The sequence below is a fragment of the Hyperoodon ampullatus genome (genome assembly GCF_949752795.1).
Source record: "Hyperoodon ampullatus genome assembly, chromosome: 3".
NCBI lineage: Eukaryota > Metazoa > Chordata > Mammalia > Artiodactyla > Ziphiidae > Hyperoodon > Hyperoodon ampullatus.
This window is the reverse complement of record NC_136916.1, coordinates 64,061,534-64,078,646: the sequence shown is the minus strand read 5'-3', so window position 1 is coordinate 64,078,646 and position 17,113 is coordinate 64,061,534. Positions and strand designations below refer to the sequence as shown.

Sequence of the window (17,113 nt, the reverse complement as noted above, 5' to 3'; positions counted from 1 at the left end):
CGCTCCGCCCGCCGTGCGTCGGTGCGTGAGTCCGGCCCCCACGAGCTCGCGAGCGATCTTGAGCTCACACCCGGCTTCTCCTCAGCCTTATCCTGCGCGCCGCCATCACCGTCATGCTAGGCGCCGCTGTCCGCCGCTGCTCGGTAGCAGCAGCCGCAGTCGCCCGGACCAGCCCTCGAGGCCTCCTGCACCCCACTCCGGCCCCCGGCCCCGCCGCCGGTAAGGCCCCCGCCTGCCACTGTCCGCGCCCGCGTGTCCTTGCGGTGACCTGGGCCCCCGCTGCCACGCGAGGGCAGGCTCGCCCAGAGGCCTAGCTCCTGCCCTGCGGGCCGGCGGCCGAACCTGGTGACCGCTGGCCGTTCTCTCCGCCGCCTCGAGTTGTGGAGGACTCGAGGGCGCGCCCCCGGGGCCTCCCTCGGCGTGACTTCCTGGTGCGGTCACTGCGGACGGGTCAAGTGTGGACCTGCTGTGGGCGCCAAGGAGGGGGCGCAGCGCACCTCCAGCGCCCACCGAACCCCTTCGGTCCCCGGGCCGTGACCTTGCCCCGGCGCTGACCCCGCGGCCACCTGACTGGGAGTGGCCACCGCCGGCCTGCAGCGCTTCGGCGAAGGTGACATTGAGCTCAGGGTAGGGGCGGGGGGGGGTGGTCCCTCCGGGGACCCCGGCACCGCCGCCCCCAGCGTCTTCCGAGAATGCGTTATACTTCCGTGTGGAACGCAGTATAGTCGTTTCATCCGACATTTCTCGGTTAGCGTTTTGTTTGTCACTTTCTCAGACCATTCTGTTATTTTTAGAGACTGCTGTGCCACGTTCTAATTCTTCCATTTTTACGATAGATCGACGTGTGTGGTTGCTTCCTGAGGTCTGGAAGAAAGCCTGACTGTTGATAGGTCTTATGATAAGAATATTACTCTTTCGAAAATTGGGTACCACAGACCCAGGAATACTGGCTTCTGCAAACATGGGGAAGCATTATTTTTGGCTTCCGGTTAGAAACCTGATTGTTGGAGTATGAGATGGTCTGCTGATTGCTGTCTCTTATTTTGCCTTCCCCTTATATGTGTTCCGGGAAACTTTGTGTCCAGCACGGAACTTTTAATTATTGTAACTGCACTTTGATTTTGGTTCATGATGGTAGTATATGCGACATTATGAAATTTGGCCCCTAAGCATGCATATTTAAACATGTGAACTCAAACTCTTAGTAAGTTGGACATAGTGATTTATCTTCTAGGCACTCTAGTCACCCCCTTTAGTATAATTCATAAAAAGCTTTATTTTAGGTGTTGTCCTATAAACCTAAATGTTTGCCACAAGGAGGCAGTCTTGGTTACATTTGTGTCAGCTACTTTCTAGCTGTGTGACCATGGACTTATTAATTAAACCTTAAGACTCAGTTGCCTCATCTGTAAAATTGGGATAATATTTAGTAGTTGTGAGGTTTAACTGAGATAATGTAACTCATAGCACCTTTCCTGGCACAAATGCTTAATACATATTTGCTTTTTTATAGTGCATTTCATTTTTGCATATTATAGGTGAGGTTTGTTATCAATATGAGATGAAGAGGTTTTATGCAATTAAAAGTCAGAAAGGACTAAGATTCTTGGATGAGGCTATCCAAGGTCAAGTGAAAGAGCTCTGGAGGGGTTACCTGAGGGGCCTGAAGTTTGCTGTAGGTAAGTAGCAACCCAAATTCCATATTTGGTCCCAGGAGAAGTCTCCAACTTGTAACAGAATTGTTTTCCAACAACTGCTGAATTAGATAATTAAATGCTTTGAATAATGGTTAGATTCTCCAGTCAACCGTTAAAAGTTACACAATCCTGGCACCTGTCCTTACCCTGATAGCTCTGAAAAGGTGGGAGGAGTTTCCGCTTTTCCTTTCTTGGTGCAGGGCTAATTTTTTTTTTTTTTTTTTTTTTTTTGCGGTATGTGGGCCTCTCACTGTTGTGGCCTCTCCCGTTGCGGAGCACAGGCTCCGGACGCGCAGGCTCAGCGGCCATGGCTCACGGGCCTAGCTGTTCCACGGCATGTGGGATCTTCCCAAACCAGGGCACGAACCTGCATCCCCTGCATTGGCAGGCGGACTCTCAACCACTGCGCCACCAGGGAAGCCCGGTGCAGGGCTAAATTTAAGTAGCACTTTTTATTACCTTCCAACCTTTTCTGCACCACTCCCACATTTATAGATTTCCAGCCTTTGGACCCCAAGGTTCATGACTGCTCTTAAGCCTTACACCTCTGCAACCCTGCCTTTGAGCTTGTTCATGTACCCTCTACATTATTCACTTCTTTCCATTACTCCTAGAATCACCACCACCAAAATGTCCATTCTCTGAGCCTTGTCTGAGCTGATTAGTTATTGAAGGGGATTAATGAGACCCTTAATTTTTCTAAATATATTGTTAGCCTTTTTTAAAAAAAAGATTGCTTAACGAATGCCAGAAAACAGTGTTAGAAATAGATTTTTAGATTGTAGCCCTAGAAATGTCCCAATTTTTTGCAGCTGCTTCCCTTTTCCTACTCTGGAATCTTTAGTTTATATAAAAGCACTGAGTAATTGTTTTCCAAAATAATTTACCATACAAGCCTCAAAACTAGGTGGAAATGCTGTACTTAAGTAGGGGTGGTGGGGGGGGAGGGAAAAGATGCCTATATAGTTTACCTAAAAATCAAAATGTTAAGCATGTCCATAATAACTACAAGAATAGATCCTGCTCTACCCATTACTGGAATTAGGAATATAATTTAAACCATGTGGGAGAGTATGTTTTTCCCAACCTGGAAGCTATGTGTGTTCCCAGTGCTTGCTGGGTATTCTAAATACTTGTCTCATACAGGGTTTTTGTTTTTTTGTTTTTGAATACAACCAGTTTGTAATTTGGGACTCTCAAAAGGAAAGTGAACAAATTGTCGAAGGTGATCCATTGATCTCCCTGTCTAGGATTTGTAGTTGCTAGCCATCTTTTTCATAGTTAGAAAACAAAACAAAGCCACGGTCATCCAGTGACATCCATGCCCATGCCCAGCAGTGAGCAAAAGAAATTTGTTATCATGAAATGCTTTTCTGGGTGGTTGGAGAGAATTATATACTTCATTTTTCTTGGGTAAATACTTAGAAGTGGAATTACTGGGTATGGTAGGTGTGTATTTAACTTGATAAGGAACTGGTAAACAGTTTATACTTTGATTATATACTTGCACTTTATTCTGCTAGGGATAAGTTTAGTTTTTAAAAAAAGTAGTTTACAAATTTTTGGTAACCGTGGGCTAAAGCGTTATTTTTGGTATGTTAAGCCTTTAAAAATAACTAGAAATTATACCAAGCTTGTCTAATTCGTATAACAAGAAATGCAGTTTGAAGAATGTTTTATTTCTGTAAGTTAGGATTTCCATAAATAGAAGATCAATTAAGACATTTCTAGATAAGGATTAATTTAAAGCTACCATTCATTGAGTACCTACGTACAAGGTACTAAACCCTGGGCAAAGTGTTAGCTTGCTTTCATTTTTAATCATCATACTCTGCTAAGGTAGTGGTATCCTCATTTTATACATAAGGAATATAAAACGAGTTAATTTTACCAGGGCCAAACAGTGGGAGAGTGAAGAGCCTAGAAGCATCTGACCACTAGGCTCCACTGCCTCCTAAAACCCAAAGGTAAAAATGCCTTCTCCCACCTCCTGCTCCATTCAGAGGCTGTTTAGATAGAATTCAGATTTCTTAACTCCCAATTCACTGTCCATTTGATAGGCAGAAACTAAAAATGGGAAGGCTTTTCATATGGTACTAGAAAGGGTATATTGATTGAGAGCAGAATACTAAGTGTTTTCTATTTTCTTGATAGTGTTATATTAATAAATCTCACTTCTTAGAAATCTAGTAAAACTTTTTTCCATTGGGTGTAAATCACTTTTTTAATTAGAATTTTCAAGGAGGAGGCTGTAGTTTGATAAAACAATTTTTAAATTACCATTGCTTTGTCAGGATGTTAATTTATTTTGGGATATAATTTAATAGAGAGCATAAGTTTTTAAAAAAATTTATCAAGAAAGTGTATCTTATAAATTTGCTTAAGAATTAGAATGGACATTGTTTTATTTTATTTTGTCCACACCGAGTGGCTTGTGGGATCTTCTTTCCCTGACCAGGGATTGAACCCGGGCCCTCGACAGTGAAAGTGCAGAGTCCTAAGCACTGGACCGCCAGGGAATTCCCAAGAATGGACATTATTTTAAATTAAGAATTAATAATTGCTTATCATAAAAATAAGTGTATAAAGAAATAAAGTTTTTCCTTCCAAAGATAACTGCTGTTGACAATTGCATGCCAGCATTACACATTAGTGAGATAAAAGCATAAACATACGTACATAGTACTTTTTGTTCTGCTTGCTTTAATGTGCTTAATTTTTAAGATTTTTTTCAAATCAGTACATAAGATTTGTTTCATTTGACCTGCTGAATAGTTTTCCTACCATGACATACATAGCTGATTCAAAACTTCATGCATTGAGTGTATTTAATACCACTGAACTGTACATTTAGAAATGGTTAAGATGGTAAATTTTATGTTATGTGTATTTTAAGACACACCAAAAAAAGAAAAAAACAAAAAACTTTATGTATTGGCAAGATATGTCAAGTACTACTTCTATACATTGAAGTTTTTGCTCTCTCTCCCCTATAGCTATCCAGTCAATTCGCTGCTACTCCCATGGGTCACATGAGACAGATGAGGAGTTTGATGCTCGCTGGGTGACATACTTCAATAAGCCAGATATTGATGCTTGGGAATTGCGTAAAGGTAATTGGAACATAGGCATATGTGTCTATTTTAGTATAGAGTTATGAACTGCTGTGTAGTTTTCCACTACTTTGTTGAAAGTAACTACAGTTAACCCTTGAAAAACTTGGGGGGTTAGGGACACCAACACACACCCCCACATAGAAAATCCACATATAACTTTACAGTTGGTCCTCTTTATCTACAGTTCTGTGTCCAAGGTTCTCCATCTACGGATTCAGCCAACTTCAGATCATGTAGCACTGTAGTATTTATTGAAAAAAATCCACGTGTAAGTGGGCCTGTACAGTTCAAACCCATGTTGTTCAAGGGTCAACTGTATTTTGAAAACATGTATCATGCAAACTGGGGATTGTCATGCATCTTGCAATTAGGAAAGTTTATAGTTTCCAGAGTAAGTATTTCCTGTAAAGCAGGGTTTTAAAGGAGGCACAGTTGACATTTTGGGCCAGACAGTTCTTTGTTGCAAGGGCTGTCCTTTGCATTGTAAGATATTTAGCAGCATCCTTGGTTTCTACACACTAGATGCCAACACCCTCACACACCTCCAGTTGTGACAACTAAAAATGTCTCCTGGGGGACAAAATCGTCACTGCTTTAATGATAGGCCAGGGTGAGCAAGATTTAACAGTTGTGTAATTTTTAGATAATTTACGCAAGTAGTCATTTGGTTCTCTTCCCCTCTTGGTAATAGTTTGGGATTTTTGTTATTTTTATTCTCAGTTGTGATTTGTCTTGCCCTGAATAAGTGTCCGATCTGAATAAGCTAGAGCTTGTTTATCCTAAATTTGTAAGTACATATTTAACATAAGTAAGTAGCATTAATAATAACCAGGCTAGTAGACTGGTAGATAACTAATTTTAAGTGTAAGAAGTTTATCTCAGACCAAGAGTTCATTCTCTATGACTATATTCTAGCATTGCAGTCACTGGTGTCCTTTGTTTAAATATTTTAAAATAAATAAAAGCAAGAAACCTAAGTGCTTCATACTTCTCTGCAGGAATGTAATGACACTATTTTGCTGCAGCTGGGGAAATTCTTATTGAATAATCTTGAGTAGAAGTAATGAAAAGAACAGCAGTTGTGCATTCCCATTAAGAGAATCTTAAATTTTATGATGATCATTTTGTGCCGAGCCAAAAGGAATCATGCCCAGTCATTTTCTGGTTGAATGTTTGTGACTGTGTGCTAATGGCTCTCTGTGTCTCCTTAATGTCCTTATTTGGGCTTCATTACCTCTCCTTAAGCATTTCTCTGGTTGTTTTTAGATTATTTTCCAATCAGATCTATTTTAAAGCAATCGAAGTACATACGTCGTACTAAGAGTTAAAGATGTAAGTTGAAAATGGCTCTCTTGTTTGAAAAGAAACCAGCTACTTTTGAAAACAGGGTTTGCATTTAGGAAAACTCTTGAGGTTTTTTTCCTTCTGTCTGCATGCTACTGCATAGTTCATTTCACTAACTCACTGTGGAAGATCCACTATGATCTTATTATCTAGAATATTTTATTTTCGGCTGCGCCATGCAGCTTACAGGATCTTAGTTCCCCAACCAGGGATCGAACCCAGGACCCTGGCAGTGGACCCGCTGAGTCCTAACCAGTCCTCCCTAGCCAGGGAATTCCCAATTATCTCATTTTGGAGATAAGAGAGTAGAGGCTCAAACAGACAAGATCACATGTCTGTGGTTCAATAAAAATACAGATAACTAAATCATAGTTTAAGTGAGGATATTCCAGGTTGATATGACCCCTCTTTTTAATTTGACAGGGATGAACACCCTTGTTGGCTATGATCTGGTTCCAGAACCCAAAATCATTGATGCTGCTTTGCGGGCATGCAGACGCTTAAATGATTTTGCTAGTGCAGTTCGCATCCTAGAGGTTGTTAAGGTCAGTAAAATAACAATGCTAAAGTTGTTTTGGAAGTAGGTGGACTACTGATTAGGTATTAGCATACTCTGTGTTTTTGGATTTGTTAAAATACCTAAAATTAGTTCTTATATAGCTAGAGGGAATGTACATTGCGGTTACAGTCTTTTTGGAGGGTGGTTTGGTGGAATTTATTCAGAGACTGAAAAATTATGCTTGATACCCATTTGTTCAGCAATCCCATTTGAGAATTTACCTTAAGGAAATAATTTAGAGTGTACAGTTTATCTTGGTGCTGTTTGTGATATGAAATTAAATGTTGCTAGTGGTTTCTTAAGGTGGGACTTCCCAGAGGTTATTATTAATGTTGTAGAAATGTGTTTAACATTAAAGATATTCATAGTATATTAACTGAAGGAAATTATGAAATAATTTTTTCAGTGTATGACCCCATTTTATTAAAAAGTATAGAGAGAATGATCAAAATGTAAGAGGATATATACTTATTCTCCTCCCTCTTATTTGATTATAGTTTCTAATTTTTCTGTAATGAACAAATTAATGCATGGAATTTTAAATAAGAATTTTATAATTTAGCAAATACAGCTAAGGGACCTAGAATTTGTTAAAGACAGAAGAGTAATAGCTTGGCACTGTCTTAGTCCATTTGACTTTTTAAATATTTGTCCCTGAGGAACAAATATTATGACAATCTAGGTGTGATTGTATGTTATGGCAAGTATTCATCAAAACTCTCTTGCCTTGGAAATAAGTATTCTCTAAGTGTGGCTCTCCGTGAAAAGACATTGTGTTCTATAAGAAAGAAATTCAAGGTCTGTAAGAGGGAAAGTATGATATTACTTTATCTAAAATGGGTAAGATAATTAAGGGTTCTGTAGGCTATCAATCCATTCAGCACCAGTAGTTAATTCAGTTAGGGTCTCAAATTGAGGCAAATCAAAAAACTTTTTTCTGTGATAATTTAATTATTACTGTTGCCTGCTAGGCATGTTTAATTGCCTTCACAAAATTCTGTCATCACCACCTTCTTTTCCAGTAACTCAAGGCTTTAAAATGTTTTTTCCCTTGGTTTTAGTCCGGTTGTCTCAGTTAGTCTCCAGGTGTCTTAAAAACCTACCTTCAATAGTGCCTATATAAGTTGCTATCTTGCTTTGTTTTGTTTTTTATTTTTGGCTGCGTCGGGTCTTCGTTGCTGCACACGGGCTTTCTCTAGTTGCGGCGAGTGGGGGCTACTCTTGGTCGAGGTGCGTGGGCTTCTCATTGCAGTGGCTTCTGTTGTTGCAGAGCACAGGCTCTAGGCGCGCGGGCTTCAGTAGTTGTGACACTCAGGCTCATCAGTTGTGGCTCACGGGCTCTAGAGCACAGCCTCAGTTGTTGTGGCACACGGGCTTAGTTGCTCCACAGCATGTGGGATCTTCCTGGACCAGGGCTCAAATCCATGTCCCCTGCATTAGCAGGCGGATTCTTAACCACTGCACCACCAGAGAAGTTCCAAGTTGCTGTCTTTTTTGAACAAATATGTTAACTTAAAAGTAGGTGACTTGTATTCTCTGCTACTAGCCTCTGTATATGTGATTAAAAGCATTTTCAAGTTCATTTTGTTAATAGAGACAGCTTTTCAGAGCTAAATGTGACTGTTTTCTTTGCCATCAGGACAAAGCAGGACCTCATAAGGAAATCTATCCCTATGTCATCCAGGAACTTAGACCAACTTTAAATGAACTGGGAATCTCCACTCCAGAGGAACTGGGCCTTGACAAAGTGTAAACCCCATGGGTAAGCTACATACCTGAAAAAGGCAGGAAAGAATCCAGGGAGGGGTGAGTGAGTGGCATCTCAGTATTCTCAGTAAGACCTTTTCATGGCCTTTTTAGAGGCTATGAGTTTAGAGATTGAGAGAGTACCTATGATGATTAAGGAGCTAGAATTGTTGTTTCTAGTTGTCATAATTATTCTTTTACTGGCGTAAAGGCAAGTGAAAGCCTTATTTTAAAATCTATATAAGGGCTTCCCTGGTGGCGCAGTGGTTGAGAGTCCGCCTGCTGATGCAGGGGACACGGGTTTGTGCCCCAGTCCGGGAAGATCCCACGTGCCGCGGAGCGGCTAGGCCTGTGAGCCATGGCCGCTGAGCCTGTGTGTCCAGAGCTGGTGCTCCGCAATGGGAGAGGCCACAACAGTGAGAGGCCTGCGTACCGCAAAAAAAAAAAAAAAAATCTATAAAATATTTCAAGCATAATGAATAGCATAGGGAATAAGTGTAACCACACCCAGATTTTGAGATATTATTTTTGCCACGTGTGCTTTAGTTTTCCCCCTCCCCCAAGAAATGACAGGTTTCACATAGAGTTGAAGCCCTCTCTGTACCTCTTCCCTAATTCCAGCCCTTTAACCTCCCCCAACTAAAGGTAATCTACTACATAGAAGGTGTTTATCATGCATGCTTTTATACATCTGTTTATTTTTAATAGGGTTTTATTGATTTGATGATTCTGTTTTTGTGTGCCCATGTTGGAATATGATAGTTAAGTAATATTCATTGATAATAAAAGCTTATTTGATACCTTGTCCTCTATGGAAAGACAGATTAGGTAATAAAACGAGCCACAGGATTTCCTGGGTAGTGAGCAGTATGCAGAAAATCCTTTGTAAAACAGAAAATATACAAGTAAAAAGTCATATATTTATTTTATTTAACAAACACACGTAGTGTATATAACTCTTACTATGTGTCAGGTACTGTTTTATGAGCTTTATAAGTATGAACTCATTTAATCCTCAAACAGTCCTGTGAGGTATGTACTATTATAATTATTCCCATTTTACTGTTTTACTGATGAGGAAACTGAGGCACATTGTCCAAGGTCATACAACTAGTAGAGGAACCCACATTTAAACCCAGGCAGTCTGGGTCCAGAGTCCATTGCTTTTACTATGCCACACATCCTTTGCATTGCAGTACTGAGGCATTTACTAAGGTCATACTCTTACTTCTCAGAGGTAAATGATGAGGCTTAAGTAGAGGATTTGCTTCCTAAGAGTAGGAAGAAGTTTATTTTTAAAAGATGGAACTAAACTATCTTATAAAAGTTTTTTTTTTGTTGTTGTTTTTGTTTTTGTTTTTGTTTTTTTGCGGTACGCGGGCTTCTCACTGCTGTGGCCTCTCCCGTTGCGGAGCACAGGCTCCGGACGCGCAGGCTCAGCGGCCATGGCTCACGGGCCCAGCCGCTCCGCGGCATGTGGGATCTTCCCAGACCGCGGCACGAACCCGCGTCCCCTGCATCGGCAGGCGGACTCGCAACCACTGCGCCACCAGGGAAGCCCTATAAAAGTTTTAATAAAAGTGGACCCCAAATTATTTAAAGAGCTAGTATCAGACTCCTCACAAGATAAAGAGCCGGGTTAGGATACCATTAGTGAACATCTAATTTCACACCTAATAAGCACTTACTTAAAAATCAGGGCTTCCCTGGTGGCGCAGTGGTTAACAATCCACCTGCCAATGCAGGGGACATGGGTTCGAGCCCTGGTTCGGGAAGATCCCACATGCCGTGGAGCAACTAAGCCCGTGCAGCACAACTACTGAGCCTGCGCTCTAGAGCCCGCGAGCCACAACTACTGAAGCCCGCGCACCTAGAGCCCACGCTCTGCAGCAAGGGAAGCCACCGCAGAGAGAAGTCTGCACCATAATGAAGAGTGGCCCCTGCTCGCTGCAGCTAGAGAAAGCCCATGACAGCAGCAAAGACCCAACGCAAATGGATGAAGAAGATGTGGCACCTATGTACAATGGAGTATTACTCAGCCATAAAAAAACGAAATTGAGTTATTTGTAGTGAGGTGGATGGACCTAGAGTCTGTCATACAGAGTGAAGTACATCAGAAAGAGAAAAACAAATACCGTATGCTGACACATATGTATGGAATCTAACAAAAACAAAGACCCAACGCAGCCAATAAATAAATAAATTTAATTAAATTTTTAAAAAATCTTAGAACTCAAAAAGAATCCCTACATTCAGTCTTCCTGCTGACAAAGTGAGCAGGAAATGCCTGAGGTTTTGTAATTCAATTTTGAGGTCTCTTTTCACAGCTTGCTTTGGAGCAGGAGTCTTAATTTTATCTTTGTCCACCCCTATACCACTATCACCTCCTCCTCCTCCCTGAAGCCAGATAGCACATCTTTGTAAAACATGGAAAGGCTTTCATTTATCAAGTATTAGTCCAAGGAGTCCAGAAGATCTTTGTTATGTAGGATACTTTGTAGCAGCAGTAACACTGTATTCTTTTACTTAAAAGTTTTTTAAGAGGGCAACTCCCCAACACTTTTCTGATTGGAAGACTACCCCAACAATTACTGGCTGTATGACAACAAAAAACTAAGCAGTTAGTACCTGGTGTGTTGATTGCAGGCAGGATTAAGTAAGAGCAGAAGAGACTACACAGAGACAGTGATTTTCTTGGGCTGTTGCTCTAAAAGTTATTTTTAGTAAGATTTCTACCTTTTCTTTATTTTCTATCTAATTTTTCATGTTTTCTCTTACAGATGGGCTTCCTAAGGATTTATTGATAATGCTACTTGATTGTAAACAATCACCTGGAAATACTGATGAAAACATATTACCTTATTTGAACAAGTTTTCCTTTGTTGAGTACCAAACCATGTAATGTAACTTGGACTTTAATAAAAGGGAAATGAGTTTGAACTGAAATTAGGTATTGTTTCATGTGTTTGCATTGAAAAGCAAAAAAAAAAAGAACTATTATAGGGTCGTTGGTTTCACTGGTTGCCACATCATCTGCTGAGAGAACTTCAATTCTCTGGAAACCACCCAACATGAAAGTCAGCTACATAAACATATTTGGGTGCACTGGCTGGTAAATTAGCTAAAAATTAAAAGTCATTTATATAGAATTTTCTTGCTGACAGGCCAGCAAGTACCTTGGACTTAGGGGATTGGATGTCTGTGGGGATAGATCAAATTGTGTACTTTCCCAAAAATGGGTGAAATAAAGTTTTAAAGTGGTCATTAAGGTAGTCTTGAGGATGTGCCCCTTAGTGCCTCTTGTTTTTCCCTACCTGTTCTTCCCTCGCAGTACAGTATTAGCCTTGGACATCGAAGACTTTGCTGGCATAGATTTGAAGGCTTTCTGCTTAAAGAACTGAGTAAATGAGATTTTTTTTTTAAGTAATTTTATTTATTTTTTATTTTTCATTTTTTTTGGCTGCATTGGGTCTTTGTTGCTGTGTGCAGGCTTTCTGTCTAGTTGTGGCCAGCAGGGGCTACTCTTCATTGCGGTGTACAGGCTTCTTATTGCTGTGGAGCGCAGGCTCTAGGGCGCACGGGCTTCGGTAGTTGCAGCATGTGGGCTCAGTAGTTGTGGCTCGAGGGCTCTGGCGCACAGGCTTAGTTGCTCTGCAGCATGTGGGATCTTCCTGGACCAGGGCTCGAACCCGTGACCCCCACGTTGGCAGGCGGATTCTTAACCACTGCGCCACCAGGGAAGTCCAAGTTTGCTTGAGAGAATAAAATACACAAATCCTGTCTTTAGAAGCCCCATAATAGTAGAAACCAGCTGCTGGATAAAGAGGTTTTAGGTTTGAGTGACTTAAAATACAGCCAGTTCAGACTGCAGCATCAGGCCAATTGGATTAATAGTAGGTTGAAATTTAGATGTCTTCTCTCCTAAAGCCATGTAAGGAAATGTTAGTAAAATCAGTTTTCGGGGACTTCCCTGGCGGTCCAGTGGTTTAGACTCCGCGCTTCCACTGCAGAGGGCATGGGTTCGATTCCTGGTCGGGGAAATAAGATCCTGCATGCCACGCGGTGTGGCCAAAAAAAGAAAAAAAAAATCAGTTTTGGTAAGATTTAACACAAATGACCTTTTATAAAAGGCTGATTCCCTACCAAAACGTCCCCCTTTCCTCCTTTTTAAGAAGTAGAGATGTGAAACTTAACAATATGGTCTACTTTTAGATAGAGCTAGAACGCAGTCACAGCTTGATGATGGGTAGGGCTTCTACCCTAACAGAATGGGGTCTCTATCTTTTTCTTTCCCTACTCTTTGTTTTGAAAAATTTCAAACCGATTAATGGTTTGCTACATTTATTTCGTTGTAGTATATATACACACTTTTTTTCCTCAATCAGTTGAAAGTGAGTTCCAGACGTGACACTTTACCCCTAAATACTTTTTTAAAAATAAATTTTATTTATCTATTTTTGGCTGCATTGGGTCTTTGTTGCTGCACTTGGGCGTTTCTGTAGTTGCGGCGAGTGGGGGCTACTCTTCGTTGGGGTGCACAGGCTTCTCATTGTGGTGGCTTCTCGTTGCAAGCACGGGCTCTAGGCACATGGGCTTCAGTAGTTGTGGCACGTGGGCTCAGTAGTTGTGGCTCATGGGCCCTAGAGCACAGGCTCAGTAGTTGCGGCACACGAGCTTAGTTGCTCCACAGCACATGGGATCTTCCCGGACCAGGGCTCAAACCTGTGTCCCCTGCATTGGCAGGTGGATTCTTAACCATTGCGCCACCAGGGAAGCCCCTATCCCTAAATACTTAAGCAACGTCTAAGAGAGAGGCCTTTTCCTCCTAAATAACCACAGTACCATTAACATGCTTCAAGAAGTTTGGCATAAAATATATACAATTGATTTTTCTGAAGAGGCCAGGCCAGTGGTGTAGAATGTCTTGCATCTGCATCTTCCTGATTGTTTCCTCATATTAAAATCCAGTTAAACGTTTCTGGCAAGGATATAGTAGTCCCCTCCCTTATCTGCAGTTTTGCTTTCTGCAATTTGTTACCCATAGTAAACTGAGGTACAAAAATATTAAATGGAAAATTCCAGAAATAAACATGTTTTAAATTGAGCACCATTCTGAGTAGGGTAATGAAATCTTTTGCCTTCCCTCTCCATCCCATCCATCCCATTAGTCACTTAGTAGCTGTCTTAGTTATCAGGTTGACTATCGTGATATCACAGTGCTTGTGTTCAAATAACTTTACTTAATAATATCCCCAAAGTGCAAGAGTAGTAATGCTGGCAATTTGCATATGCTAAAGAGAACCTGAAAAGTGCTTCCTTTAAGTGAAAAGGTGAAAGTTCTTGACTTAAGGAAAGAAAAAAAAGTCCTATGCTGAGGGTGCTAAGGTCTAAGAACAACTCCAGGCTGTTTTATTGTGAAGAAGGAAAAAAATTTGTGCTAGTTTTGCTGTTGAACCTTGAACTGCAAAAGTTACAGCCACAGTGAGATAAGCGCTTAGTTAAGATGGAAAGACATTAAATTTGTACAATAAGATATTCTGAGGGAGAGAGAGAGACCACATTCACATAACTTTTATTACACTACATTTTTATTAGTTATTGTTAATCTCTTACTGTGCCTAATTTATAAATTAAACTTTATCATAGGTATGTATAGGAAAAAACATAGTCTTTACAGGGTTCATTTGGTACTATCCCCAGTTTCAGGCATCCACTGGGCGTCCTGGAATGTATCCCGCATGGGTAAGAAGGTACTACAGTACTACACAGATGATGTGAAATTCCAATTATATCGCCTCAAGACGCCTCAAGAGGGACATGATGTTAGTATGTCCAGCATTTTTTTTTTTTTTTACATCTACCCATCAGCCGACGGAAGGCAACACAGTGTAGAAATAGGGTGAGAAAAGTCCTATGTTCAAATCCCATTCTATATAGCAGTTATATGACTATGGATAAGTTAGCTAACCCTCCTGTGCTTCTGTTTTATGATCTGAAAACGGGAGCTACTTTGCAGGCTTATAATGAAAGATCAATAAGATTAGGTCTTATTCATTATAATCATTTTTATAATCATGGTGCTTAGGAAAATGGTTTAAGCCTAGCCATTCTTTCCTAAGCTTTGCTAGCTGCCAATGCAGTTTCTCCTGTTTGTTCAGATGCCAGGGCACTTGTCCTTAGCAGCACGTGGAGTCCATCTTCAATGTTTTGCAAAGGCAAGTTCATTTGGCCCACTTTTGCATAATTTTCCTACGTTGGGGAAGTTTGTTCAAAACAAAAGGAGGGGGGAGGGTAAGCTGGGACGAAGTGAGAGAGTGGCATGGACTTATCTATACTAACAAATGTAAAATAGATAGCTAGTGGGAAGCAGCCACATAGCACAGGGAGATCAGCTTGGTGCTTTGTGACCACCTAGAGGGGTGGGGTAGGGAGGGTGGGAGGGAGACGCAAGAGGGAGGAGATATGGGGATATATGTATGTGTATAGCTGATTCACTTTGTTATACAGCAGAAACTAACCATTGTAAAGCAATTATACTCCAATAAAGATGTTAAAAAAAAAAAAAGAAGTGATGTGATTCTGTGGTAGCCTTGGCTCACCACAGCTGTGGTCATGCTTTTATTTATGATTAGCTTTCTGCCCAGCATTTTAATTCTAAAAGTATCATGTTAGAGCAAGTATTAAGCTCTGGAAGTAAATTCTGAAAATTTGGAGAATGTCATTTGTATTATTGTGCTAGGGCTGCCATAACAATACCACAGGCTTAAAGAACAGAAATTTAGGAGTTCCCTGATGGTCTAGTGGTTAGGATTTGGCACTTTCACTGCCGTGGCCCAGGTTCCATCCCCGGTTGGGAAACTGAGATCCCGGAAGCTGTGCGGCCAAAAAGAAGGAAAAACCCACACACAAAAAAAACCAAATTCATTTCTCACAATTCTGGAGGCTGGAAGTCCAAGATCAAGGTGCCAGCAGAGTTGGTTTCTGTTAAGACTGTCTGCCTTGCTTGCAGAGAGCTGCCTTCTCTCAGTTTCCTCACAAGGCCTTTTTCTCTGTGTGCACACATCTTTGGTGTCTCTTTTTTTTTTTTTTGGCCACACTGCATGGCATGCAGGATCTTAGTTCCCCGACCAGGGACTGAACCGTGTCCCCTTCAGTGGAAGTGCAGAGTCCTAACCACTGGACCTCCAGGGAATTCCCTGGTGTCTCTTTTCTTATAAGGACACCAATCCTATTGGATTACAGCTCCACCCTTATGACCTCATTTAACCTTAATCACCCGCTTAAAGGCTTTAGCTCTGAATAAAGGCACATTGGGGATTAGGGCTTCAACATATGAATTTGGATGGGTGGGGGCACAATTCAGTCCATAACATTAAAGACATACACCTGATTGGTATAAAAAGAGGTCAGGCCTTTGAGGCAGATAAGGATTCAACTCTTACCTATACAACTTTGTGGCCTTCGGAAAATCAGTTAATCCCTGTGACTGTCACTTTCCTTATATATATGTGAAGTAGGTATGACAGTACCATATGAGGATGCTATGAGGATCGGGAAATATCTCTTCCCTAGAGGGAGATGACATGAATTAATGTGGGGATTAAGGTGGGGCTGGTGACCTGGAAACCCAGAAAGACCCGCAGATTCATAGGCTCCATTTGTCAGTTATCTGTGCTCTACCAGTAATAGGAAAAGTCAAAAGATAAAATCTGAAACCTGGTGAGATGGGAAAAGAAAACCTCAGAAAGAAGTAGCAGGGTAAAAAATTCACCCCTGATGAACACAGATGCAAAGATCCTCAACAAAATAGTAGGAAACAGAATTCAAAAATATATTTGAAGTATCATACAACATTATCAAGTGGAATTTATTCCAGGAATGCAAGGATGGTTCAATATCCACAAATCAATCAACATGATACAGTAAGTCCCCTACATATGAACCTTCAAGTTGTGAACTTTCAAAGATGTGAACGTGCGTTCGTATGTCCAATCACTTGAGTTAGTTCACGTGTCTGGCATACTTTTCAAGGTACTTACTTGTAAGATTTAAAATGTTTTCTTTATATTTGTGTTTGTTTTTTATGTATTATTTGTGTGAAAAATACTATAAACCTATTACAGTACAGTACTATATAGCCAATTGTGTTAGTTGGCTACCTAGGCTAACTTTGTTGGACCTATGAACAAATTGGACTTACAAACGCGTTCTCAGAACAGAACTTGGTTGTATGTAGGGGACTTAATGAACATCACATTAACAAAAGGATGAAAATTGTATGATCATCTCAATAGATGCAGATGTGATGAATTGGGAGATTGGGATTGACATATATATACTAATATGTATAAAATGGATAACTAATAAGAACCTGCTGTATAAAAAAATAAAATTCAAAAAAATATAAAAACATAATAAATAACAAATTGCAGGTGTACCACTTGTGAATTTGACCAAATCTAAGCCTCATTTGCTTAATGGGAGTGACAGTGATTCATTGGGAGGTCAGGAGGATTAAATATTAAGTTGAGCCACATGAAATTGCTGTTTCTGGAGGTCAAAAACAGTGGTGGAATCTACCAAAATAGTTAGCATTCCTTTGCGCTAATGATTTTTCAAAAAATTTAGTCCTTTCCTCTTATCCTGTCTGC

General features: G+C 40.8%; 1 protein-coding gene across 3 annotated transcripts; it reads left to right on the top strand.

Annotated features, from left to right (window-relative positions):
• Window positions 1-98: 98 nt before the first annotated feature.
• On the top strand, window positions 99-11,408 carry COX5A (cytochrome c oxidase subunit 5A). 3 transcript variants are annotated; one of them, XM_079700698.1, is made up of 6 exons: window positions 112-219; window positions 1,539-1,679; window positions 4,694-4,810; window positions 6,581-6,702; window positions 8,356-8,478; window positions 11,243-11,408. In XM_079700698.1, the coding sequence occupies exons 1-5, from the start codon at window positions 114-116 to the stop codon at window positions 8,467-8,469; spliced, it is 600 nt and encodes a 199-aa protein (XP_079556824.1). In that variant the 5' UTR covers window positions 112-113; the 3' UTR covers window positions 8,470-8,478; window positions 11,243-11,408. The 3 variants fall into 3 exon arrangements, with proteins under 3 accessions (XP_079556826.1, XP_079556824.1, XP_079556825.1); XM_079700699.1 differs by lacking the exon at window positions 112-219 and adding an exon at window positions 359-610; XM_079700700.1 differs by lacking the exon at window positions 1,539-1,679 and having other exon boundaries at window positions 99-219.
• Window positions 11,409-17,113: the final 5,705 nt, after the last annotated feature.

Bases quoted from the DNA above. Each gene is read 5' to 3' on its own strand.
- COX5A (XM_079700698.1), top strand. From the start codon at position 114: ATGCTAGGCGCCGCTGTCCGCCGCTGCTCGGTAGCAGCAGCCGCAGTC. The intron at 1,680-4,693 runs GTAAGTAGCAAC...TCTCCCCTATAG, and splicing joins GGGCCTGAAGTTTGCTGTAG to CTATCCAGTCAATTCGCTGC. The intron at 4,811-6,580 runs GTAATTGGAACA...TTAATTTGACAG, and splicing joins TGCTTGGGAATTGCGTAAAG to GGATGAACACCCTTGTTGGC.